Source organism: Hevea brasiliensis, chromosome 17, assembly GCF_030052815.1.
Source record: "Hevea brasiliensis isolate MT/VB/25A 57/8 chromosome 17, ASM3005281v1, whole genome shotgun sequence".
NCBI classification, from domain to species: domain Eukaryota; kingdom Viridiplantae; phylum Streptophyta; class Magnoliopsida; order Malpighiales; family Euphorbiaceae; genus Hevea; species Hevea brasiliensis.
This window is the reverse complement of record NC_079509.1, coordinates 19,020,853-19,048,801: the sequence shown is the minus strand read 5'-3', so window position 1 is coordinate 19,048,801 and position 27,949 is coordinate 19,020,853. Positions and strand designations below refer to the sequence as shown.

At 34.6% G+C, this 27,949-nt stretch overlaps 1 protein-coding gene across 3 annotated transcripts; it reads right to left on the bottom strand.

The window, feature by feature from the left end:
- Nucleotides 1-71: 71 nt before the first annotated feature.
- Nucleotides 72-23,763, bottom strand: LOC110654772 (nuclear pore complex protein NUP205). 3 transcript variants are annotated; one of them, XM_058140064.1, is made up of 36 exons: nucleotides 23,563-23,757; nucleotides 21,650-21,811; nucleotides 21,250-21,366; nucleotides 20,943-21,149; nucleotides 19,171-19,272; nucleotides 18,919-19,062; nucleotides 18,305-18,435; nucleotides 18,095-18,214; nucleotides 17,697-17,808; nucleotides 15,134-15,331; nucleotides 12,121-12,239; nucleotides 11,694-11,844; nucleotides 11,488-11,600; nucleotides 11,309-11,390; nucleotides 11,110-11,196; nucleotides 10,912-10,989; nucleotides 9,261-9,467; nucleotides 7,717-7,809; nucleotides 7,525-7,638; nucleotides 7,229-7,399; nucleotides 7,050-7,105; nucleotides 6,897-6,969; nucleotides 6,610-6,800; nucleotides 6,352-6,478; nucleotides 6,168-6,245; nucleotides 5,591-5,755; nucleotides 4,537-4,701; nucleotides 4,319-4,456; nucleotides 3,918-4,061; nucleotides 3,542-3,664; nucleotides 3,341-3,436; nucleotides 3,078-3,215; nucleotides 2,872-2,972; nucleotides 1,312-1,431; nucleotides 840-972; nucleotides 72-360 (listed from the first exon to the last, which is right to left on the bottom strand). In XM_058140064.1, the coding sequence occupies exons 2-36, from the start codon at nucleotides 21,785-21,787 to the stop codon at nucleotides 277-279; spliced, it is 4,416 nt and encodes a 1,471-aa protein (XP_057996047.1). In that variant the 5' UTR covers nucleotides 21,788-21,811; nucleotides 23,563-23,757; the 3' UTR covers nucleotides 72-276. The 3 variants fall into 3 exon arrangements, 2 of the variants coding, with proteins under 2 accessions (XP_057996047.1, XP_057996048.1); XM_058140065.1 differs by lacking the exon at nucleotides 6,168-6,245 and having other exon boundaries at nucleotides 23,563-23,763; XR_009145718.1 differs by lacking the exon at nucleotides 72-360 and having other exon boundaries at nucleotides 1,312-1,433; nucleotides 2,873-2,972; nucleotides 23,563-23,758.
- Nucleotides 23,764-27,949: the final 4,186 nt, after the last annotated feature.

Here is a 27,949-nt window from a genome sequence, read left to right as displayed (position 1 = left end):
ACAAAAAGAGCTGGTGGGGGGTGGCTGGGGGGGTGGTGTGGGGTTGTGGGTTTGTAATGGACCGAACAACATGAAAACAAAAATATTACTTCAGAGGATAATCTAGAAAAGGGAAAAAAAAAATGTAACTAGGCTAAAAACTTGAGAAGATACAACGAGAATTTGTTTAAAGATTATACGACAGATATTACACGTTTTCTTGGAAGCATGAATACTCTTATGATCTAAAATTTACATGAGCTAAAACATAAAATATCCTCACTGCCTGAGAATATCTTACAAGGACCACCTGTGAATTGCCATTTCTTTGACTGATGTCACTAATCTGAGAAATACCTTAAGTGGGCGGCCAACTTTATCCTGTAATAACACATAACCACCATTAAAAAATATGTCAAAACGCTCCAATATATATATATATATATATATATATATATATATATATATATATATAAGTATTACTAAAAAATTGGGGGCGTATGGAGCTGTGGATTATGTTGATACCTTCCAAGTCTATTAGATAGTTCTAGTAAACCTTTATAAGCAATATAAGAAGTATAGTTCTTGGTACTAGAGGAAAACGGACAAATAAAGTGAGTGCTTGGTTAGAGAGCATAGGCATGAGCTTCAACCAATGAAATAACAATAAAATAGGGACACCCAGAAAGATTCCTGTGAGTATTTTGCTTGCACAACACCAACAGTCTCCATTGAGGAAGAAAATTTCGCTTTCTACTAATAATCAACTCACCAGACTACTCCCAAAAAACAATAGCTCAGTAATTGGAATATTCCACCTAGCTGTAAGCTGTAAACTAATATTTCAGGAAGCTTCATACCTCACTCATTAGCTCAAGACGTTCTAAAGCTGGAACCAGTTTTCCACACAATAAAGATGTGTCCTGTTCTGAGTCAGACTTCACACCATATGTAATCACTTTCATAGCTCCATTAGCATCAGATGTCACAGAGCTGCCAAGAAAAGCCACAAATCAAGAAGATAACTTTAGTTGTTATACTGAACCAATCTGCCAGTGATCAACAAAGTCAGCCTAAGCTAAATACTACCAACCGCTTTACAATCACATGTTAAAGCAAATTTCAAGAAGCTGGAGGGTAAGCCATCTACCATATGGTAAGAATGCTTCATTGCAAATAGGAGATCACAGGTTTAAAGTTTTAAATTGCAGAAACAATGTCCTCCAGTGCAAAGTGAAGATTGCATAAAATTCTTACGGCATTACTCTACAACACCCTCCCAAACTGAAGATATACAAGAGAGAACAATGGGAAAAAAAAAAAAAAAGAGACCTGTCTTGAAAGTGAATGAGAATGACATTTAGCAATTGTTCCACAAGTGGAAGTAATATGGTAATTAGCTGATCTCTATTGCCAGCCACATGGCACATTTCCACCATTGCGATATACCTCCTGCAAATAAGAGAATGGATTGATGGTTTTACTCCAACATTAAAAGCATATTCCTATCATATTCCACCATGAAGATTTTGAAACAGTACAATGAACAATTTCAGAGAGTGAGAAGATATCAATAGTCAAGCTTCATCAGTCAGATGTGAACCACTTAATTGCAAATAACAATCATTATGCACCTCATTCATATAGTTGGAAGATTAAAAAATACGCCAAGAATAAACAATAAAGACCTATGGTCAATAGAGTTATTACCATTTGGGGAAAAAAAGGTTGAGCATAATAAACCCTAGTACCCAAACGATAAATGAATCAAATCACAAGCACTGAAATATTATATCATATGCAATCCACGCCCCCATTAGAATGTCATTAAGAAATAGAGAAAACAATAGACCTTATTACAGAACAAGACAGCTTGCATATAATGATGATGTGTTGGAAATGGCAGACCAACATGCATCGTTCCATTAGATTGTAGAGCCAATGAGTTTTTATGAACAGTCAAATAAGGTTTACTACAACTTTTCTGCCTTTGGATCTATATTACAACTCTTCGATGGTTAACATAGGATGGTACTGGGGGAAGTGTGAATTTATTTGACACTGAAGCAACTTTATAAAAAAGCAGCCAACAAGATATTGGGTTTTTTTTCCCTTTCATTCCTTCTTTCTTCTTCTTTTTTTCTTGTTTTCCCTTTTTTTAAAGGGGGAGGCAGAGGGCAAGGAAGTGTAGGATATCACACTCCTCCCTCTTCGCCAAGGTTCAGGAATAATCCAAGACCCATCAAACTCTGAGCAATGACGACCTATTTGGCATGACTCGCATTTATCGTTCTCAAGATGGATTGCCTCAATGCAAAAGTTAGTACCTATAAAAGTATTCAGAATGTTGCATGAATCTTTAGAAAAACTCCAGTTTCAAGAAATCAGGGCATTTACTTCATGTTCCAGCATAAAAACAAAATAACTAAATGTTGGACAAGTGCGTTGACTGAACATAGCACATAAGGGCAGAGTTTAATCTTCTCTTTTGCAAATATTACTTTTGAACATAGTTACCATCTTTGTGAAGGATGGTCTACATTATTAGTAATTTGCTTTTATTCATCTATTGAATTGTGCAATGATTAAGTGATAAGTGTTGTAACTATGGGCATGCAAGTTTGATGCCTAACAGTAACTACAACATGCCAAAAAAATTGAACGCTTGTCTTTCCTTTTAAGGACCCTGCTTTAACGCACCACAACTTGATACCTATCTCCAAGTTTTTTGCTTATCATTAATATACATAGTAATGACTGAAAACACTAGGAAAATAAACTTCGTTTAACTTAATGCATCATTACCAAAACAAGAACCTTTTTTGTATGATGAACAGAAACAAAATTACAGCATAAAAGAAGAGGAGAGACAAGAAGCAAAAAACAGATAACCTTTTTTGTATATCATCTGATGATGATACACATTCTCTCCGAATACACATGCTGATAATTTCATCCACCTCCTGCCTTGATAGCTCATTTATATCTCGAACCTGAGACATCACAAATATAATAATCATTTGTAACCAATTACCAAAAGGAGATAGAAGCAGTATAAGAGGAAAAAAGGCTATTGCTTATTTTTAATGCTGCAATACCTTATTAAGTAGCAAAGATTTTTCCTCCGCTGCTCTTTCAAGGGAACTTGTCACAGAACTAAGAAGAGAACCAAGTAAAGTCAATGTGGGCTGCTGCAGCCCAGCAGGAGAACGGTAATCAATAGGGTGGTCCGAAACCTGTGGTGCATTATATTCACCATAGATGTCATAATTTTTTATTCATTAAGCAAAATGGTACCAAAAGTTCCACACGTATGAAAATTTATACACAATGGCCACTTGCCCAAAGTTCGTGCATATACCTGGAGTCGCAAAGATTTCTTTGTGACCAGAAAATATAGATAAGAGCTCAGACTGAAGCACAACCGAAACGAGTTCAATTCTAACTTTCTCTTAGTCTGATAATTTTTCAACAAGCAACCAAACAAGTTAACGATGAATAATATATTTTGCTTCTGTTTGAACTTTGAAGTGGTTTTCCTCAAAAGAAACATGAGATATACCTCAGGAGATTGCACTGATCTCCCTAAAGTAAGTGTCTCTGACTCAAAAGAGAAAAGAGTACGCATCATACTGAAAAGCTCTTGAACAAAACCAAACTCATCACTCTCCTCATAAGGCCATACCTACAGAGAAGAAAAAGAGCAACCGAAAGAAAAAATGGGAAACAAGAACTACTGACAAATTCTACTATGAGACAAGACAAGTAGACAGAATATTCGAGTGTCATTCACATTTCCCCACCACAATATAGATATAATTATAAATGCCAAACAGCCACCCAGTCACATTAACAGTACAATCTCTTAATAGTTGAAAAGGTCACCCAGCTCGTTTCACCATTTTAAGAGCATTATCATGCACCATGATGGTCGTTACCTTGCTAAGTATGCCAACAAGAAGATTTATCTGCTCCATTGTCAAATCATCAGCTTCAGAAATATCTTCCTGAAGAATTTGATCAAATAACAATTGTTGTCCTTTGACAAAATCTATAACTTCACGAACAATTTTGTTCTTCACCTGCCAAGCACACAATTCAACTCAACTCAACTATATTTCTGCACCAAACACACAAATTTGAAGAAAGAAGTGCTTCCTGAACATAATGAAAACGAATAAATGATAAGGAAAGAGGGAATGTAAAGGATTGACAACAAACTCAAGCAGAAATGTATATGAAAAAACAAGACAATTATGATTGGGGCATCCAAGTTGCCACAACTAGAAATAGACTGGATAAGAAAGTAACAGCCAATACAAGGAAGACCAATACCAACCTCAAAAATATCAGATGTATCAACCAATGAAGTCAATGAAAACACCAATCTCAGTATTGGAGTTGTGATCATCCGTTGTTTGTCAATATCCACAGCCGCATCTCGTTGAAGCTTTGGATCAAGCCGTCTCAAACTTCCCTGCTAGGTATGTTAGCTTTACTTTATATGAACTTAAGTGCAAAAAAACAAAACTATGGATAGATAGAAAATATTATCACCTGCAAATTAACTGCCTTGCACGAGGCAATATGCTCCAAAACACCCATTGAAAATAAAACTTGTGCCCCAGATTTTCCATACTTATGGCTAATTCTAAGCAGTAATGCCAGTTCAGCCTCAACAGTGCATGCTCGTTGCAAAGAGTCTAGGGAATGCCTAAAATCCTAAATTAAAAAAATAAAGAAAAAAAAAATTATTGATCCAACTAACACAAACAACTTGAGAGTATATGAAGTGTGGTAGACACTGCAAGATCCTATTTAATGAATGGAAATCCATAGCTCCATCTCAATTGAAAAGTTTACTTGAGCAACAAATAAAATGAACGACTAACCCTAACAATATTCACGTGAAAGGGTGGGCAGAGCTGAGTGCTGAATTTATGTTCTATGATGTATGAGAATGTCCTTTTGTTTCTTTTCTTTGTTATTGTGTGTAGCTTTGGCTGTCAGGTACATGCGCACGCATGTGCGCGTGCACACACATACACACACAGATTCAAATCCTGAAGGCAAACACTTCATGAGAAAATGAAGTTTATTCCCCCAGACACTGCTAATGTGAGACTAGGATGGTTAATAGTTTTTATCCACTATCACACAGGTTTTAAAAAGCTGAGAAACCAGGTCAAAATTGAATATCATTGCATATACTCCTAATAAAAAAAGCATACATACATGCACATGCATTCATTTTCTTTATTTATTTATTTTAATTTTGCTAATAAAAAAATATATATAAAAACATAAGGACAAGGATAATACAATAGAAAGCTAGGATAACAATTAACAAAAGTTTTGAACATATAAATATTTTAATGGCACATAAATGTCAAAGTAAGGTTCCCTAACAAATATATTTGTTGTAATTTATATTTTCTCATAATCTTCCTATTAAGTCCTCATTAAAAAAAGACTTTCAGATAGGCAAGTTCCCATTAGGGGAAATAAGTATTCATCAAATATGAGCCCTCTGTAACTAGTGTATAAATATTAAGATTTGAAGTATATTTTTCCATGAATCAGTAGATATTGTGGCTCAGAGAAGCAACACCTGATAGGAAACATTGCTGATGCTCATCAGGCAAGACCGCAAAAATCCCCTACTTTGAAGTTGGCTAAAGAAATATCTCTCGTGATCAATACAAATCAGTGAATCCAGAACATAGAGTGCTATTGTCTTCCCAGGTTCACTACCTTGAGTTGCATCCTTTATTACCTGGAGATATGAGAACAAACACAAATTTTGTGAAAAGAGAGGGGAGCAACAGTCAAAATAGCAGGCGAGGGTTTTGGACTACAGGACAAGAAGAATATGAAAAACAATCCTAGATAGCAATGACAACTTGAGGCACAAAAAGTGAAGCAGAAAATGATATGACCCAATTTAACAAAAATTTAATTTTCATTAAGAAGTTTGAACTTAACAGTACATTGAAACAGAACTCAATGAATATGGATTTTTTATAGCTTGTAAACTAAGCCTTCCAAAAGATTATACAAGTTTAACCAGCCATTATAGCCTCTTCAGAAAGCAATCTAATACACAAAAAGCATATCATATAATCATCATTCACTTCGTTCCAGTCAGCTTCCATATGTCAGAATATATGATAAAGTTGGATGCCTACCAAATCTAAGATTGCCTGAGCTTCTTTTCTCAATATGGAAAAAATTGCATGAGCTAGTTCAGCCTGTTCTCTGTTAATCTGGAAACATGCCAACAGGTCAAAATTCATAAAACTTCAGTTAAGAGAGAGAGAGAGGGAGAGAGAGAGAAAGACATAGAGCATCAGGGTTGTCTAATCTACACACCTTACGGAGGTCCAGATCTTCACTATCTTGCTCAGTAAGCAATAAGAACTGCATAACTGTTGTTGGAACATCTGGATCAAGTGTATGCTGACAATACTGAAAATAGCTAAGCAGCAAGGCATATTGGCTGCACACCCCAAAAAATGCATGTGCATCCATAGAAAGAGAGGGCAGGAAAGAGGGAGGGTCAGAATGCAACTAGAAGTTCAAACTAGACTGACTGCACCAGCTTCCTAGTTAAAAAAGAAACAAACATACCGTCTCCTCAAGGCCTCTGATGATTCATTTCTCAGAATTGCCATTACAAGCTTAAACAATATAGAGTGACAAGCACCATTTGATAATTGCTTCACCATGATAATATCAAGACATGTGATACTATCAGGATTTAGACCACCAGGGCATATAAATCTTTCATCCCGAAGTTTAGCCATGCATGTAAGCGCAACCTAGGGGTATCTCAAGAAAAAGAAAGCCACAGTAGAGGTTAAGACTAGGTAAACCGCCCACTTGAAAGGAGGAAAGATTTAACGAATGAATCATACCTGACTCAAAATGAATGCCATCCTCAATGAACAGTCTGGAGAAGCAGAAGCACTCAAAGAGGCATCAAGAACCCTGTCAATGACCAAAGAGCAATTACAAAGCGTCCATGAATAAAGTGGAAGAAAAAATGCCAATCATAATAAGGGCCCCACTGATATAAAATTTCAGATCTATTTTCCAGAGAGGACATCCTTCTTGAAGCAGAGACCTGAAAAAGAACATTGACGCACACAAGAGACAGAATTAAAGTGATTAAAAATATTTAAAATATGGGCTTTTCAGATATAGAACTTAAAAGAAACCCAAAGGAGCCCTTTGGAAGACTCTGAACCTCAACAATCTGAGACCAGCCAGTCAACATATGAAGTTGTGCAGCTTGTTCCTCAAGGTTCTTATTATACTTCCATCCCCATCTCAACATCTGTTGAATTGTCTCTCTTAGATCATTTAGCTCAGCTTCACTGCCAAAGTTACTCAATTGGGGATACAATGAATTGAATTTCTGAGCAAAAACAGAAGTCAGCGCCACCATCCTTTATGAAAGTTTGCAAGTTCATAATCTTAGGAAAAGTATTGTAGACAAATCAATTATGACTTCTGAGGGCTCAGTTAATTACAGAGATGGACCTGCCAAAGTTTGTCATGGAAAGAAGTTAGGTCTATCAGACGATCACCGCGCTCTGAATAGTAATAAATACCACCCTTTCCAGAAGCAGCTGGATCTCCAAGTATGTCCTCTGCCTACAAAACCACAAGAAAGAGTCTCACACAAAAAGAATACAACTATACAAGGACCACTTTCAAGCACTAGAATCTTACCAGCAAGTCGTACTTCACATTAGAGACAATCTGAGAAAGCTTCATACTAGTATCTGGATATCTAAACTGGACTACCTCAAGCAACTCTAACACCTGAATTTGATAAAAGTGGAGAACAGCCAAATTTTCAGCAGCATCAAAATGATAAAATAGATTTTGCTCAAACATTAATCCACCAATGCCTCTTTAAGGATCAATGGTATATTTAATATTTCCGATACCGCCTGTGAAGCGTAATACATTATTTCGGTAAGAAACAAGTCTTTCAAGATGGTCTAGCAATTATGAAACCCGATCGAAATCATTATAGAGTAACAGAAAATAAATTTAATATCGGCTATAATTAGGATGTGACAACGTAGAAACACAAGCCATCAACATTTTTCACTTTTGAAGCTAGCTGTTAGTGGTTGAAGCCTCAACTGCTACACATTGAGGTTTGGTAAAACAAAAAATAAAAACTGTTAGGTTGAAATATTATTTTTTTAAAATAGAACTGTTGGTTGAAATATTAAAGGCTAGCTTTTAATTTTTATAACTAAAAGTTGCAAAAGCTAGAAATCATAGCTTTTGTACTCAAAAGCTGGCTTTCAAAAAATTTGCAATTGAATTTCAGAATAATTATGAAAATATTTATTAATAATTTAACAATAAAAACACACAATTTATTTGCATTTTTAAACTTTTTAACATACTCAGTACATTTATATAGCCGAACAACATACCATACCAACTCATTAAAATATGAAAATAATTAATTAAAATATAAAAATGTTAAATAATAATTTAATGAAAACCCCAACTGTTAAATTACCAAATGCCTAACAATCAATTACAGCCGCTGACCGCTAGCCATTCACAGTTGAGTGCTACCACTGAACCAAATCAGGAATTGCAATAGGATTGCATAACTTAAAACCATGAAACATAACCTCTGATACCCCAACTCTTCTTTTTGCCCTGCCCTACCCGTGTCAATACTGCATGAAATAGGACATGACATGGAATATGCATCCGACACATATGCATGCAATCGGACACTAAAGTGACAAAAATCTCTCAAGATGAAAAGCATATTGAATTAAAGGATAGGTAAAAAAAAAGTTAAAAAGAGAATGCAACTTTGGATTAAAGGATAGGTACAAAACAAGTTAAAAAATATTGAATATTTCGAGAATCCAATGGCTTCATATCACAATTTTAATTGTGACTGGCCCTTTTTGGATAGATTATTTGAACCCTTTCAGCATTCATAACGTATCTGAGCAACGGTGTCTAAATTTAGATCCATATCCCGTATTTTCTTTTTAGAAAGTTCACAAGTCTAACACATGGATATGTACTCATTTCCGACACCCATACCCGAGTCCGAGTAATGTAGAAGATAAAAATACATTAAAATAAAACACAGTGTGACTGTGAACTACTCTCACATAAAGTAGAATTCAAAAATCACATCTGTCGGTCCTCAATATAAATGATTAAAAGACATACTGCCTGGGTCATCAATTCAAAAACCGTCAGTCAGAAGCAACTGAAAATACCTTACTCTTGCTTATCGCTTGGGTTCCAGCATGTTCAATGCCATTTTGAAAAGTGAAAGAATCAGAAACCACTCGATCAGACCCAATTTCAATTATTTCCCTTCCAAAAAGATGAGCAAGTATATTCTGACATGCTTCTCTGTGAGTAGGGGTACTCATATCGCCAGAATGCAACTCTACAGCTAAGAGCTTTAAGAGCCATGCTCTCTGGGAAAGTAAATGGAAAAAAAAAAGGGAAAAAACAAAAACAGAACAAGAAATTAACATGAAAGCAATCTAACTAATTGAAAGAGCCATAAATTACTAGCAATAATTTAAAAATTATGTTGTTTTTTGGTGAAACAGAAAAGCAGTACACATTGAGTATGAAAATTCAGATATGAGTAGACAATTATTCAGCAGGTTTTCAAGTAACTCATAATATCTGTAAAGAAGTCCTAATAGTGGTTTTATACAAATTTCACATTTATCTTCTAATAAGTTACAACCAACATTCATCAATCTACTAACTGAAGAAAATCCATGCAGCATAGATCTTGTTTGCAGAACCTTCATGTCAAACCTCACCCTATTCAGATAGCATTTAAGTAAACAAAATCCAGTCATGAAGACTAGGTGTTGTGGATGCATTTGTTGGCAAGGGTTATGATCGTCACCATCGTACTAGTACCAGGAATGCAGGAAGAGGGACAGCAGATGTGCAGCTCACTCAAGTTAACAGGAATGCAGGGATAGGGACAGCAGATGTGCAGCTCACTCGAGTTAACAGGAATGCAGGGATAGGGGCAGCAGATATACAGCTCACTCAAGTTAATGCCTGAATTCAAATTGTCGCAGTCAAAGGTTGTTACCTGTCGAGGAAGCAGCTCCAGTATCTCTATTTTTATGTTTCATTCAAGTTTGAATTTTGTAATTTGAATTATAGCTACAGCTTGGATGTCATCTTTGATGACTAAATTCTTTGGCTGTTGTAACCTTTATATATAAACCAATGATTATCAATAAATAAAGCAGGCAAGATTTTTCTCAAAAAAAATTATGTTCTATGAGATTGGAAGGTTCTCTCAACAATGAGCCTTCACTTAATTATTCACAATAGGTTCTTCAAGGAAGAGCAGGAATGTTTAACAAAGGGAAGACGATAGCTCTGTGCAAAGGTGATTTCCCAGTAGCCTGACCTGTGACAAGATCCTACTCAAGGGTCCTTAACACAAGGACCTTTAAGAAATTCGAAGGCACCAAAAGTGAAAAAAAGAAAACGAATAAGTGTCATTTTTGTTCCAGTACCACATCATATATCAGTATTACCAAGACAGTAAGGCAACAGGTATGAGCTTTGCCTAAATCCAAATATGTTTTCAATAATTACTATTATATCTTCTTTTGGCCAGTTATCAATCATTGCTAAAATATTTTTCAAAAAATGGGACATCTAACAAACAAAAAACTTAAAAAAAAAAGGGAATAAGATATCAATTCCGCTATAGAGAAAAGAGACCTAATTTTGTTATAAATAGACATGCACGAGGATCTTTAAGCTCAAACCAATAGAAGCTGACCACCAAATTAAAAGTAGAAAAGCATGTAGAGAGTGGATCAATAATAAAAATGCAGTTGCTTAGTCATAAAAATTAAATATATAGTAAGAAACCTGGTGAAGGGAACTGATGCGAAGTGGCAGGTTGCTATTTCTTTTTGGAAGGGGAGCAACACCCAAGGTTTCAAGGTGCTGTCACAATGAATTTAACAAAGATTTTAGAAATGAAAATCTGTAAGGATATTTATAAAGAAGCTACAAAGTGGTAGCATCATAGAGATATTAATCTTGATTTTTCAGTTCACGATGTACCTTCACAAAGAATTGATACTTTTTATTGCTCAGCAAATCCATGGTAGGGCCACAAGTTAGTGGATCCAAGCACAACTCATAAAGGAGCTGCACAAGGCAAATGGACAAATCTTTCCATTATAACAGTAAGCGAAACAATCCACATAATAAAAAATAAAGTAGAATAGAACAATTTGAGAGCACTAGATGAGAATCCAACCTGAAAACCAAACTCATGGAGTAATGCATTAATATCTGCCTTTAAAAGTTTCTCCAAGATTTCAAGAATAACCTTCAAGCAACTACAAGTGAAACAATAAATGTAAAAAAGATGCTATAGACAATAGAGAAACAAATATGAATATATTTAAAGGAATTGTAACAAAAAAAAAAAAGAACCTGTAGTGAAATTTTGGCTGTAGAACTGTTCGCTCAACTGGGGTGTCAAGATCAAACTTAAGCAGTAAATGTGTAATATTTGGAGCTGGTCTACCAATATTATCTATCAGAAGCTGCACAGAAGTAAAGGAAATTATGACAAGCATTTTATGAAGTGCTGAAGCAGTAGCACTTATAATAACAAGCAAGAACCAGATAACACTTACCTGCATTATCAAAACCCCTGGATCATTAGCACTGTTCTCTATAATTTGGCACTCTTCTGAACGTAGCTCAAGGCAGGCTGCATAATCCTCAACCAAACAGCTTGCAGCATTGGATTTTAACAGTAACTGTATGAGCCCAACCATGCGAGAACTGTAACACATGATGACTCCATTGTTAAATCTTTCAGTACAGATGTGAAGACCAACAAATACCCATACAGGCCCACAAGCGAACCATTTCAGCCACAGCTCCTCTTCCACCCCTTTTACTTTGCACATACATGTACATGCACACATTTCCAGATACAGATGCACATGTATGCAAACATACACATATGCATGCCCACACAGATAAACATACATAACGAACACTAATTCACAGTCATGACAAAAAAAAATGAAAAAGACATTAAAGTGAAGAGGATACCTCAGAATCGACATGATTTTGATAGAGCACTGCTGAATTAGCGGTAGAAAATCATATCTGACATACTCCAACAATGCCACAATTTGATTATGATCTTGAGATAGTATAACGTCCAAGGGCTGCAAGCGAGAGAGAGAGAGAGAGAGAGAGAGAGAGAGAGAGAGGGGAAAAAGGAATATCATTTGAAGGTGAACTGCTAGGCACAAAAAAAGAAAACAGTAAAATTTGCTTTCAAGAAATCTGTGACACAAACACACTCATATACCTAGTGGTTAAATAAACACTGAATTGCTTAAAAGGATTTTACAGAAGGTAGCCTGTTTAGGTTATTTGATGTGTTAGAATGCTTGCTATAATTGTGACTAAGATTGTGTGATGTGATTGTGTTGTAACAGTGCCTGTAAATATGTCCCATAAATGTATATTCTTCCCTTCTTGATGTATGATTATATCCCAATTGCTTAAAGGAATAATCAAGCAAATACTTACAAATTTTCTTATGTTCCTTCTTCTTCTTCATGGTATTAGAGCCAAGTCTGAATCCCTGCTCCTCCTGCTCCATCTAGCCCGAAAACTATTAAACCTCATATTGTTCATGTTTATTTAACAACATTGAAAACTCTTGACTCAGACCCTCCACTAACAGCTTCTTCATCAAAAGATCCAGCAACCACTACTGATCTTGATTCTGACCTAGATCTTTCCTATTGCTCTTCACATAGGCAAATGCAAGTAAACACATCCTATCTCATTCTTTGTGTCTTAAACCATTTGTCTTCTTCATCTCATTGTTTTATCACTTCACTAAAATCTATTTATGTTCCTAAAATTGTTGTGGAAGTCTTGTCTCATCCTGGCTAAAGTACAGCAATATAAGATGGAATGAAGGCTTTAGATGCTAATGGTACTTGAGAACTAGTGCCTCTACTCGTATATAAGAAAACTATTGGTTACAAATGGATATTTACAGCGAAAGTGAATCCAAATGGTTCTATAGCTCAACTAAAGGCTCACCTTGTTGCAAAGAGCTTTGCTCAAACTTATGGGATTGATTATTCAAACACTTTCTCTCCTGTGGCCAAACTTGCTTATGTTCGTTTGTTCATTTCTCTTGCAGCCACACATGATTGGCCTTTACACCAACTGCATATCAAAAATGTTTTTCCGCATGGTGATCTTTAGAAGAATGTCTATATAGAACAATCACCTAGTTTTGTTGCTCAAAGGGAGTTTGGTAAAGTGTGCAGATTTCGAAAATTCTTGTATGGCTTGAAGCAAAGTCCTTGGAACTATTTTGTGAGGTTAAGTGAAGTCGTTAAGGAATTTGGCATGAGAAAGAGTAACTGCAATCATTTGTGTCCTATAGGCATTTTGAGAATGGCCTAATTTTGCTAGTATTCTAGCTGGATAATATTGTCATAATTGGGAATGACAATACAGGAATTTCATCTCTCAAATTTTTCCTTCAAATCCAATTTCAAACAAAAGACTTGGATATGTTAAAGTATTTCTTGGGCACTAAGATTACGAGGCGTAAGAAAAGCATCTTTTTTGAACTGGGGATGGTTTTCAATATCCAGCAAATTACACACCCAGAGCATATGCCAGCAGGCCAACACAAGGCCAGGGTGTGTCTCTCGTGGGTCAGCGGTATGCAGCTTCGTTTTTCATTCCAAACTTGCCTCCAAAGCAATCCAAGCTCAGTTAGACTTCCTATTTTGCCAAGATATAGCTGCAGATTTAGTTTACATGTTTTCCTATTTCAATTAGGACTTGTATCTAGTTTTCCTATTTTAATTAGGATTAGTTATTGAAGTTTTCTATTTTATCTAGGATTTAGTTTTTCCTATTTTATCCAGATTTCCTATTCTGTTTTAGTTTATCTAAACTTCCTAGAAAGTAAATTTCCCTAGTAGGTTTAAGAGATAAAAATAGCTCCATATATTCTATTATGTATTTTCAACTTTAAAGATTTGATTAATAAAACTCTACAAAAATTCTCTCTTAAATACCTTAGTGTATTGTGTGAGTGTGTTTTATTTGAATTTCACATTGCAACACTTTTTATCTATGAGGAAATACATCCTTGACTTGATGGCAGAAACAGAGAAATGAAGCGTTAAGCCTTGCAATGTATCAATGACTCCTAATATCCAACTTATAGCTAAGGATGGTGATTTATTTGAAGATCCGAAGATGTTTAGGAGATTAGTTGGAAAGTTGAACCATCTTACTGTGACCCGTTCTTTGTTGTATAGCAAGTCAATTTATGTCCTCTCCGACTATTACTCATTAAGAAGCTTTGAGACAGATTTTGTGTTACTTGAAAGGAGCTCCAGGAAATGGTCTCTTGTAGAGGATCTAACGTTAACATAAGATCAACTACAAGATATTCTGTCTTCACTGGAGATAACTTAGAGCCATAGAGAAGTAAGAAGCAGAGTGTAGTCACTCAATCTAGTGTTGAATCAGAGTATATAGCGATGGTACAATCTGTGTGCAAAGTAATTTGAATACGTCGGTTATTCGATGAGGTTGGGCTTAAGACCTCACTGCCCGCTAAATTGTGGTGTGATAGTTAAGCTGCTTTTCTAATTGCTTCTAATCATATATTTCATGAGCGAACAAAACATATCAAGATTGATTATCACTTCATTCGTGAAAAGATTCAATAGAACACCATCTCAACAGGAGAGCAATTAGGAGATATCTTTACAAAAGCTTCGAATGGAACTCGTGTTGACAACATTTGTAACAAGTTGGGCATGATTAACATCTATGCTCTAACTTGAGAAGGAGCATTATGGGAAGTCAACTTATATATAGTGTGTTCCTATTTAGTTAACAATTAACATAGAAATTGTATTCCTATTAAATATAGCATAATTATAGGGATTTATATCCCTAATTAGTTAGCATGATTGTAAAAATGAATACATATATATGAGCATCTATTCTTCATGAAATAATAAGAACTTTTCTACCACGATAACAAAGAGATATGAATAGCTACCTGGTACAGAGGCCGCCAGTAATCAGAAACAAGTAAATCCTTTTCCAAAACTAGAATTATAATTTCCAAAGAAAGTTGTACAGCCTTTTCTAGAAGTTGCCCATGAATTTCATTGGTCCGTTCAGTGATGATTGAATTGACCCCTGGTAGAAGAATACATATAAGATTGCGGAAAACAGTCTTCCCGCTCATGAAATCCTGCACAATAAAAACATAAAATATAAGATATTTACAGAAGGTGTGCAAGTAAAGCAAATCTCACAGCCATTGCACAAGATGTTGCATAATGCATAGCTACCCAAAAGCTTAAAGGAAACAAAATCTGCAAAAGTCATTGTATATAATAAAGCAAAAACAAAATGCAAACACATGAAATATAGTCATATCAAAAGAGTGATAAGACATTAGAGTTTACTGAATCTCATGGAATAACAAATTTCTTAAGAAAGGGAGGGGGAGAGAGAAGTGTCTTTAGCCTTCTCACATTGCAAAATCCATTCCATCCCAAACTCCCACTTAGAATGCCTAAAGTTCAGATTAAGACATTAATATATCATTGATCAAGGTTTCAATGACTAGCAAGGAGGTAGAGCAAAGCAGATACCATTTCAGTGACCATAGACCTCCCAAACAAAAAGGGAAACCACCACTTCTTAGTTTGTATTAAAGGAAAAAGAGACACTCTATACCCAGTGAATAAAATAGATAAGGAGGTATCAAGTTATTATGAGTTATAACATAAACAGAAACCATTTGAAGTTTCATAGCAAACGAGCAACCAACATAGCAAATCAAGATTTCGTGAAAAGAAACCCACTTTGCTATAGAGAAGTACCTTTAGATCACTTGATGATATTGCAAGTCACAGGTTCTAAAAGACGCTACAATTTTTTCTATAAAACAATATTTCAAGTGTTGAACAATTATGCAATTCTAAGAAGATCTAAATTATAGAAGAATCTGAAGACACCAAAATGTACATTGCTCGTGAAAAATTTGATATAATAATTATTTTGTATAAGTAGAACCCATAAGATTCTTTATCCATTTTTCTTATTTTTCTCACGTAGTCATACCAAGGTCCAACCAATCAATAGCCTAAATTTGGATTACATGAGTGTGACTCTGATAGTCAAGATTAAGCGCCACAAGAAAACAGAACTTGTGACCCCTAAAACTTCGCTTATATCTACGAAGACATAATTTGACTACAAGTCCTATATCCAAAATCAAATTTAGAAAAAGAAGTTGCTGGAAATAGCTTAAGAGTGGCTTATTAGCAAGATAATTCAGCTGTAGAACAATGCCATTCTAAGCTGATTCCAACAAGCTAGGCATAAGAAAAATGGTATTAACCAAACCAGAATGACCCACAAAACCATGAGGCTCTAAAAACAAGATTCATATGGTTTAAGTGACAACAGCAAATGGGAACCGGTAGCAGTCTATAATTCTGACTCTACAATTTTAACATATAAAAGAGCATAATTGAGATCAAAACAAGCTAAAACTCCATAAAAGAAATCTTGAATTGTGCCAATTGAGCTCAATAGTAGGACAAACTCAAGCCTCGTCAAATCTTGATCAAAATATGAACATTACCCACAACCCGGCATGAATTCAAGAGAACTATCAATCACGGCTTGTCCAGAATCCCATCCAATTACCCTACTTTTGATCTGTCATACACACACTTGGTGCCAAACTACACATGCAAGAAAAAAAGGGAATAGAGAGAGAGAGAGAGAGAGAGAGAGAGAGAGAGAGAGAGAAAGAGAGAGAATGGGTTGGGGACACAGCAAGGAATCAAGTACCAGCTGGACAAGTATGCCCAGCATGAAAGACAGAAAGAATCCCATTACACAAGTTATCCAAAATACTACCTTAATCTAGTCTATTGTTGCATAGATATTTCAGCTAAGTATAAAGGCTATGTCAATCAATGTAACAAAACCACCTTGAATTGTGATGTCCCATTTCACTGGGATCAGAGAAAACATAGTTTCTAATTGCAGTCAAAATCATGGAAAACAATACCCTTGCAGTAGTTAACCATAACAGCCATCATGGTGCAATTTTCCTTCTCCAGGAAAAGCAAATTGCATTGAATGCACGGATTTTAGAGAATTTCATTAAAGATTAATAGATGCATCCATATATAAGCAGTAAAATGTATGAACTAAAGATGTTACAGTCACAATTTGTATTGCTTATCTATTAAGCAAGTTCATAGCAAAAAAATAAAGTGAAATGATATTGAAAATCCAACTTTGTAATGTCACCACCAGAAGGAGTGTCAAAATTATTATGACATTTTGCCCCAAAAGAATTAAGTGTAGTAAGTTAGTAACATAATTTGACTTTCAAAAAAAAAAGAGATTACACAAGTACATAAAATTAGATTGCAATGAAAAAAGGAATTGAAGAGAACGGGTTTGCAACTCCAGACCAGTTATTTTGTAAGTTAAGGAATACATTTCACTTGCTATCAAGCTTTGGGATTCAAATTTAATTTACTAACAGTAGAAGAATAAGTTAACCAACTATAGTGATAAACACATACTTTTAGCAACTCTAGGACCGGAAGCTGCATCTCAAGAGAAGATGATTGTGTCTGTGACTGGTCAACAACACTGTCAACATCCTCATCTTGGATGTTATACATGCTCAACATCCTGCACAATAAATTATAGAAGAAAATCATTTCCTTGTTAACTAGTCACCTGATCATTTAGTTAGGAATTTGGACAATGAACTGCCAACTTAGAATTAAGATGTAGCTTAAATGGAAGCTCATCACAAATTAAATGGCAGAACAGGTTTGATGCAAATATCAGATAAAATAAATCATAAACTTTCAGGACAATGAAAAGCAGGGCAATATAGTCAAAATTTTAGGGGGAAGAAAGATAAATAAATCCTGGATGCAAAAAAGGTTTCCAGTTTGGAATAGTCACTTACATATAAAAATGCTGCAGACAAGCAACAACTAACTGCCATTTCTCACAAGAATCTGCATAGGCTCTCTGAGGAAACAGCCCAAACACATCATCATATATGAACCTAAAGATACCTATAAATCTGCAAGAAGGCCCTCAATGTTAAAGCTAGCATGAAAAGAGAAGATATTAATTATGAAAGAAACCAAAAACAGAAACCATTGACCAATACCTACGCCCTCTATCACTTGTATCTTTTTCCTCAGCAATAAGAGCATTTAACAGCTTAAGGAAAGATATTGTTGAAGGATATCGCTCTATTCTTGCTTCTATTTCATTCAACTCATATCTCATATCGTAAACCTGTCGAAATCAAACTTCATAAGAATCATTTTGCCACCTATTGAAAGACCAAATACATTTGCAAGTCCAAGTTGATGGCAGTTATCCTCATAAATTTTACTCAGCTTCCCAAATAACTACACAATCAACTCTCCTTGACGCTTATTTATTTCTGCAACACTCTAAGTCATTTAAAATCAAATTTCAACCATATTTTCCAGCATTATGATACAGCAAATACATGCAATTTATACATAAATGTGAAAAGAAGAAACCATGTTCAAGTACTACAGAGATTAATACATTTTACATCCAACTTAACCAAGAAAGAACAGCTGAGCAAATTGACTGTGCCACAAAGTTTATATAAAATTAATAAATAAAATGAAACTGTGAGAGTTTTATCATATTAAATGAAATAATGTTATGATAATCTGATGCACTATGATTAGCAAGCAATTTCATCTACCAGAATAAACTTTAAAATTCTACACAGAAACTAACCTGAGCTGCCATTGGTTTTGCACTGTTTCCAACACGAGTGCCAACAACTAATGGCAAATCATACAGCTCAAGATAACTCCAAATAACGTCTTTTAGGACTGGAGAGACTTGAACAAAAGTGGTTATGGCATTCCGTAGAGCACCCTGTAAAAGAATGCTTACTAAATTTATAAGGGACATAAAAATATATGGAAGATTCAAATCTTCAAAGAGATTTCAAACACTAATTAGACTTATTCAAGCAAAATTAACCTTCAGATATGGAGGCACATTTTCATAACTAAGGAGCTTGAATAATGGTTCAATATCAGGAAACCAGTTCTTTCTTTCATTGGGATGTCCATTTTCGATAACCTGCAGCACATGGCAAATCAAGAACAAATCCAACAGCATATGCGCAAAAGAAAGGTCAAAGAAAAAAGACTTCTTTAATTATCAGTACACAGGCAACGATGAGCTCAAAGCCTATGGAAAAGTAATGAGTTGCTCGTTAGTAGCAATAATATGCCCTCAGCCCCCATCCCTTCACTTTCTCAAAAGAAAACAAGTACTCAGCAAATGGACATAATACAACAAGACAACATTTGGCATATTCAAGAGAAGCAAAACTGAGTCATTGAAGACCTATACAGCAGTCACATGAAGCTGCCACGTAGCTCACCAATTTTATACGTGTACCAGTTAAGAAGGATAAAATAAAAATTGAACACAAAGTCCATTAATTACAACAAGAGAATCATAAGTTTTGTTTTGGAGGGAAGAGAGGTGTGAGTGTTGGAAAAAAGGAGGAGGAGGAGGGGGGGGGGGTGTTGTGTGGTGTTCGGAAGGGGAGTGAGAATATAATAAAACAAACCAAACAATAACTTCCCATTTTCATTAAATAGTTATATTCCAAACATAATTAGGAGCCCAGAGAAAAGATATAAATGTCAGGGATTCATAATGGGACATCCTTTACATAGAAGCAAATAAAAAACTAATGTACTTACCCAATAAGTTGGGATTAAAATTCAGGGTGTTTAGCATTTTCATTAATTCATTATTTGATCCTATTCTTCAAATGTTAGTTAATTTTCCAGAATTCACAATATTCAACTAAGCCTTATTCCCAAACTAGTTGGGGCCCAGCTATATAGATTTATTTCCATCATCCCACCAGATATAGCGCTATTAAGTCCTTGCTCGCTACTTCCCTCCGCAACATCTTAGTTTTGCCCCTCCCTTTCGTATCTCCTACCACTTCAATATGAAAAATATTCAATCAAAGAAAAAATCATACCTGGCCACATGAATTTGGACCAATGCTGCAAAGGCTATGAAATCCGTAATCATTCAGCATAGAAAACAGACCACCAAACACAATTTTTAAACTAAAATCTCTTTTTTGTACCAGCATAACATTCATATTAATTTACTAAAATGTTAATATATCAAATCTCATGTACGTCGCACATGACCAATGAATAACCAACCTAATTCTTTCTTTCATTAAAATACATACATGCCTGATTAATGTTTATATATATATATATATATATATATATATATATTCAAATAACTGTTCTTAACGCTAAAGAGAAAAGTATTAGAAAATGAAAGGAATGTAATTCTATGCCAGCATAGATTTTGTTCAAAGCAATAATTTCACACGCAAAACACTTATTTACTTGTAATTCTTGAAAACAACAAAATAGAAAACGTTATTGCAATAAATTATCTGATTGATCAAATAAATTTTCAGATTGATCAACTATCATCTTTAGTCCATACTAAGATGCTTGGGAGAAAGATAGGTGGCAATTGAGTAATCCTTGAAAAACTATCAAATTCAAGTAAAAGAAATTCCCTAGCAAAAACAAGATGATCAACTATCAATTAATATACATGGTAATAATTTTACAACGTTAAAAAAATCAACAATGTGATGAAGCCATAGAAAGACATCAATTTGCCACATAAGAAGCAATCAAATGCAAGAAAGTACAAGGTAAGAAAATATTTTATAGAACAAGACAAGTCCAAACCTTCTGAAGAACACTCAAATACGCAACAAGGGCTTTTGCATCACCCTCTTGAAACTCGGGTAACACAGCCCCAGCAGTCTGAAGGGATTGTTTAAATTTCTCATCATAGATTGTTAAGCAATCAAATAAAGTGTTCCACCCAACAGAGCGGAATGCTTTGCCCTGAAGTAGTTCATAAACCTTTGAAGCGCCTTCTTGGCTAGAAGCCTGAAAGAAATGTTACAACAAGAACATTGATGCCTGATCCTGGCCTTGCATAAACATGATAAAGTGTGCTCCATTGATTAGTATAAATATGGTCACGTACCAAAGTACTTAGCATTTTCAAGAAAGCCACTAGTGTTTGGAAATTAGTATGATCCTCTCCAGCAAAATTCACAAATGTCCATAAAACATCATTGCCGGACAACAACTCCGGTTCCTTCTGAAAATTGCACAAATTCTGAGGGTTTACAACAAGAGAACAATACTTTCAAGCATTAAATTAAAAAAAATGCTTAACACGTGTTTCCTAGTCATATATGCATTATAATACAATTACTGCTTCTTTTATACCTCAAATTTAAACACATTTTAAAAAGCAATAAAGCATTCAATAAGATTTTGCTAAGCAAAGGGTTTTTCATAAAGCATTTATATTTTTGGAACCTCAAGATTCCTTTTACATTTACAAAGTTGTAACATGATAATCACAAGGTCAAACAAACCTGGTAAATTTCGCTCACAAACTCCAGTAGGGAGACAAACGGTAGAGGGCCAATTTCAGTGGTCTGTTGAGAATGCAAATTGCTATCATGCACAACATCACGCGGACCAGACAAACGGTATGAATTAAGCACACCCATTGCCTTCTCCTTTGAATCTTTTACCTTTAAGAGAGTCCTATAATAAGTTTCTCAAGGTGATAATGACAAGAACACAATAAGACAGTATAACATATGTGTATGCATACAACATGATATTAATTAGAAGAAAAGGGCAACAAGGATAGCGAAATGCACACCTTGTGCCAGTTTTTTTTCCTTTTTTTTTTTTTTGTCACACAAAAACCTAGTTTACCTACCAGATTGCAAAGAACAGAAGCAGGATGATACTACAACAAATTGAGAAGATTTACTAGAACTTTTAATAACTGCAGATTACTCATGCAATCCACAAAACCTTTTTTGGCCCCCAGTCCCACCATCAAAGTTCCAAGAATAAAACCTCACAAAATATAATTTTTGCAAAGGAAAAGAGAGAAACATGTCACAGGACATAGAACAGCTTGTGGGAATAATGTACTGTATCAAATCACATTGATAACACTAATGATATTAGATATTTTAATTAGCAGGTAGCATTTTCATACTGTTTGAAACTCAAATCATCCGCTACCACATATGTTTCTGTTACTTATCAAAGGAGGAAGTATAGAAAGAAATAGTGAGTAGTTAGGAATGTGAGAGTTAGTGAGGTAATGAGTCATCTTGGGGGTATGTTTGGCGGGAATTAGGAGAGAGGTGGTTACTAAAGTTGTTGAGCTATAAAGTTGTTGAGCTGTTGTAACTTCTCTCCCTAGTAGCTTGGTTACTGAGCACTATATAAAGCTCAGAAGCTATTTCTTGTACTTCATTCTAGAACGATAACTAAGAAATACAACTCTCTATTCTTCTCTTCTTTATATCTCTCCTTCTAATCTCTCTTCTCTTCTCTTCTAAATCTCCTATAATTCTCTGTTAGGGATTATTACCCAAAAATTTGGTATCAGAACTTGCCGAGAGGGAATTGAGTGGGTGTTCACTGCATTGATATTGGAATTATGACTAGGTCTGTGGTGGTTAGTCCAAAGATAGTTAGGGTTGCAGAATTGGAAGAAAAATTTAGGGTTATGCAGGAGAATATAGATGGAAAATTTTATTCAATAGAGGAAAGATTCAATGGAATAGAGGGGAAATTGGATCAGGCTTCTGCTGATAATGATGAATTAAGGCAGGACCTGAGGGCCTTCATGAGTATAATGGTAAAGGAAAAAAGGAATAGAGGTTTCAGTTGAAGAAAATGGAATCAGAGGAGCCGAGAGTAGGGGTCTGTTGCCAATTCCACAAGATTTACCTAATCCACAAATAAAGGATCAAGGCAATATTGGGAATGTCGCAACTATTGAAGGTATGAATCCATTTTTGCCTCAAATTGAATTAGTTGCTTTTGATGGGAAAGAACCTAGGGTTTGGCTTAGAAAATGTATGAAATACTTTGAAGTGTATAAAGTTCCCATGGATCAAAGAATTGGGATTGCAAGAATATTTTTGATTGATAGGGCTGATGCTTGGTTTCAAAATTGGAATAAAGGGGCAAATCATACTTGGGAAGAATTTGAGAAGGGACTATGTGGGAGATTTGGGGATCTTGGATTGGAAAATATTGTAGAAGAATTTATGAAGTTGAGGCAAAAATTCTTTAGATGAATATTTGGATATTGCATGTGACCTTAGATGAAAAATTTTGAATTTCAATGATCTAAACAGCATATTAAAACTCTTTTAATATATTTTTGGATCTACATTTGCCATTTAAGATTTTAGAATTAATCAGATTAATTATTAGAACCTTAGATTAGATCAAGAACAAGTGCACTAACCTCTTGATGCACTGCAGTGTATTTGACACTTTTGGGATGAATCTAGGACACCAGATGTTGTCCCTGTAGCTTGTCCACACCAAAATCACCTATGGCAGCCCTTGAACAGCTTCTAAAGCTTTTTCTATGAATTAGAAAATCAAGTTTTGCCTTTTGAGATATTACAGATGTAAACAGGACACTAAAAACAATTTCTAGTATTTTTAATTCAAGAGATTGTTTGCTAATCTCTTGGAATAGACGAGAGATGAAGAAGAAGAGAAGGGAGAGCAGCCAAGGGTGGCATCACAAAGAGAAGAATGGCAACTTGTTATGTTTGTTCTTTCACCCTTACACTTATATAGCTATGTCACCACTTAAAACCCTTGCCACATGTCACCTTCTGATTGACTCTAGGTTTAATTGATCCAATCACATTGTACCAAGTGTCAAACCTATATTTAATCTTAATTTTAATCATCTTACATGATTAAAAGACATTTGACAAGTTTGTGTGTAGTGCCATGTGTCACCATCTCATGGTGCCACATGTCACCCTATGAAATAACCAAAATACCCCTGTGTCTTAATTTTGAGTTCTCAATCCAAAATAATTATTTCTCTTCTTCTAACCAATTTATATCAAATATAAATTAATTAATTAATTTCTATTAATTAATTTATCATTAATTAAATTCATATTTAAACACTTTAAATATAAATTTAACTTATACTATACATCCAATAACCTAGATTTGGTTTCAAGCCATGCTAGGGACTTTGCAATCTAATTGCAAACCAAACCTATTTAATTAATCAATTAAACTCTTTAATTAATTAATTAAATCATATTTAATTTGGTGATTACTTGTATATGTATGTGACTTACTAGGATCATCACTAATTGGCAATGAAACATGATATCAACTCTTAGTATCATCAGAACTCTTTCTTACCATAAATTATTTCTCTAAATCATTTTATGCACCTCATAGACCATGATTAACACCTAGCATAGCATGCCATGGCCACCCAATTAGTAATAAGGTTTACCTTAAATGAACCTATAATCATATGTTATCATGCACTAGAATTTCTCTGTTACAAAATCCCAATTCAAGCTGGAATCATGGTTTATGTCAAACCCCATTTGCTATGAATATTATGTTCTCTTTTAATTCCAGTTCTTGATTAAAAAGATTTTCTCATCAAAAACTCTTTTCTGAATAAATCTATCTGTCCTGGCCAAGAACTTGAAACATCAAGAACAATTAAATGAACATAGGATTTTATCCCTATTTACTTAGAGGAACAAATTCCATCTTGATCAACACCTACCTCCATATATAACTAGTAGGAGCTAACACATGCCCATATACCCATACACAGTACAAATATGAAAGCAATATCAAACTCAAACCACCTATATACAAGATAACTGTGCTATCTCAGGTCTAAAGATTATATGCACTGATATGATTTATGACAATGCATTGACAAGAGTAAACTCCATGTGCTTGTCATAAATGTCACTGGTTCGACCTACTTATCACGTACAAGTGCCTATCATGTTTGTTATATGGCATGAGACTCACCATTCCATCTTATTTACATCTCATATAAATAACTTGGGAACAAACATGATTACAATCTTTCTGGATAAGTCATGTCCTTATTGTGAAGTATCCTCGATTGTGAACCTATTTATGATACTTTGTACTAAAAATACTGTCACTCATATTCTTAACAACTTAAGAATATAATTTCTAACAAAATATCAATGGACCTTTTCTATTACACATAAATATATTATGTAAACGAAAAAGTGAAAATGTCTTTTATTAATAAAAGATGTACAAGATACATACTAAATAATATGCTCTAGGCGATACTGCTAACAATTTTTGAGGATTTGAGGATTAGAATGGAGAGAGTGATGCCTTATTTGGAGGAAGCCTATTTTCTTTCTGGTTTCATGGGAGGTCTTAAAGATGAAATAAGGTTGATGGTGAGGATGTTGAAACCTACAACTTTGGCAGAGGCAGTAGAAGTAGCTAAGTTGCAAGAACAACTGGTAGATACCAAGAAACCCAAAACATTTACTAAGACCTATACATCTAATTTTGTTAGAAGCACTGCCAATTACAATCCCAATTCTCCTTATTCCAATTCAAAAAATTCTCAAGCATGCACTTACCCTCCAAAATCTCCTATTACAGATTCACAAAATAAAATCACCATTTCCATACCTATTACCAATAAATCTAATTCTACTAGAAATTCACCATCTGTTAACCAAAGTATCAATAATTCAGCTCTTCTAAGCATACTACTCAGAGAGGTGGTTACTAAAATTGTTGAGCTGTAAAGCTGTTGAGCTGTTGCAAGCTATAGTAACTTCTCTTAGTAGTAGCTTGGTTACTAAGCTACTAGATAAAGCTCAGTAGCTATTTCTTGTATTTCATTCTTGAACAACAATCAAGAAATACAACTCTCTATTCTTCTCTTCTTTCTATCTCTCCTTCTAATCTTTCTCCTCTCTTCTCTTCTAAATCTTCTATAATTCTCAGCTAGGGATTCTTACCCTAACAGTTTCATATAGATATTCCATACAAACCACATTCATTCTAAATGGAAAACAAGAAATCTTTAAACAATATTACCAACTCAGTACTTTAAATAACAGAATAAGAGATCCTAACCAACATTTTCAACAACTGAGTGGAAATCTATATGCTTTTACCCATACTATTTTACCTGGACTCAACAAGAATGTCCAAATGGAGCATCGACCATAGTTGCATGCATGGACACATTTCTTATTAGTTTATTTATTTACTTCATATTGCCATTATTGTTGCCATATAGACCATCACATTCAACAGACAGACAACAAATTTCTTACTACTGAGAAGAAAGGGGATGAAGAAGATTAGTCTTCGTGATAGACAAAGAAAATAGGAAACAACCAAGAAAAAACATTGAGAAAGTTGAAACAAAAACTGACAAAGAAGAAGATAAAGAGTTCAAACTAGTGGAGCTAAAGAAAGGGAGTTTGGTTGGTGTCAATGCAATTCAAGTTGTATATTTGCCACCGCCAATTGGAAGATTTAAAGTTTCTTAGTGAGAACTTTTACAACTTTTTTTTTAATGTACAAAAAGACATCATTCTATTTAATTATCTAGCCCATCAAGAGATTAGAAAATTATAACCCTAAAAGCCTTTTAAAAATTTGAGGTCCTCTTTTACGTTCTAGTTTCTCCAGATTATTGGGTATTGTGTTATTGGCTCAAAAACTACTAATTAAAAGATCACAACAATTTTCGAAGATAATAAATTAAAGTATTAATTTATCACTATCATTTTCAAAGAGAACTAAATAAATTGGCACCAAATTATTTATTTACGATTTCCAAAAAGTTAAAGAATTATAAGGAATAAAAAAATTATCTAAAAAGAATACAAACTTTCACCACTATCAATTTTCTCTCAAAGAATCGAAGATGCTATTCAAACATACCATGTCCTGCAAAAGAGAACCAAACTAAGCCTACCCCCCAAAGAATCCAATATATAAGGAGCGTATCACACTATCATGATCTATTGCATAATAAATTTTGGGTAAACTATATGCCAACTAACTTAATGTATGGTATGTGGGAGTACGCTTCTTGTACTGTTATGCTAATTTGCTATGCGTTACAGAGATTATACTTATTTTAGGTCACTAGGTTTTAATTGCTTAAATGGTAACTTAGAATCATTTTATAGCTTTTTCCTATCTAATTTTTTTTCAGAGGAACAAAATAGAGTATTAAAAATTGGAATGGGCAAGTGATATTTAATTTGATAATTTATTTTGACCAATCAACAAAAGTTGCTACTTTGATTGCAACAAAAATTAAATATTTTTATATAAATTAAGGGTCCATCTTCAAACCAGGGCTAACTAACCCATTGAAATCCTCACAATGGGTAAAAATGAGAGGTAATTCTAGTCTTCTATCCGATTTTCGGTCTAATCTCACTTCCTCATCATTACTTTAGTGATGGTTCTACTTCTTGTGTCATGGGTTCTGAATCAGAACCCGACTTCGTCAATTTTTTGTCTTCTGCTTTGTGTCTACCAAAATTGTCTTTTAATCTACTTTCATTAGTAAACTTACTGCACTTAAATTGTTCTGTTTCCTTTTTTCCTGACCAGTGTTTGTTTCAAGATCTTACGACGAAGCAGATTATTGGTAGAGGACGCGAGTTAGGTGGTCTCTACATTCTAGAAAATCATGTACCACGGTCGCTTGTTTGCTCTAGTACCTTAACACCTCTTGAAGCTCATTGTAGATTGGGTCATCCTTCTTTGTCTACCATGAAGAAGCTATGCCCTCAATTTGCCTTTATCAAGATTTA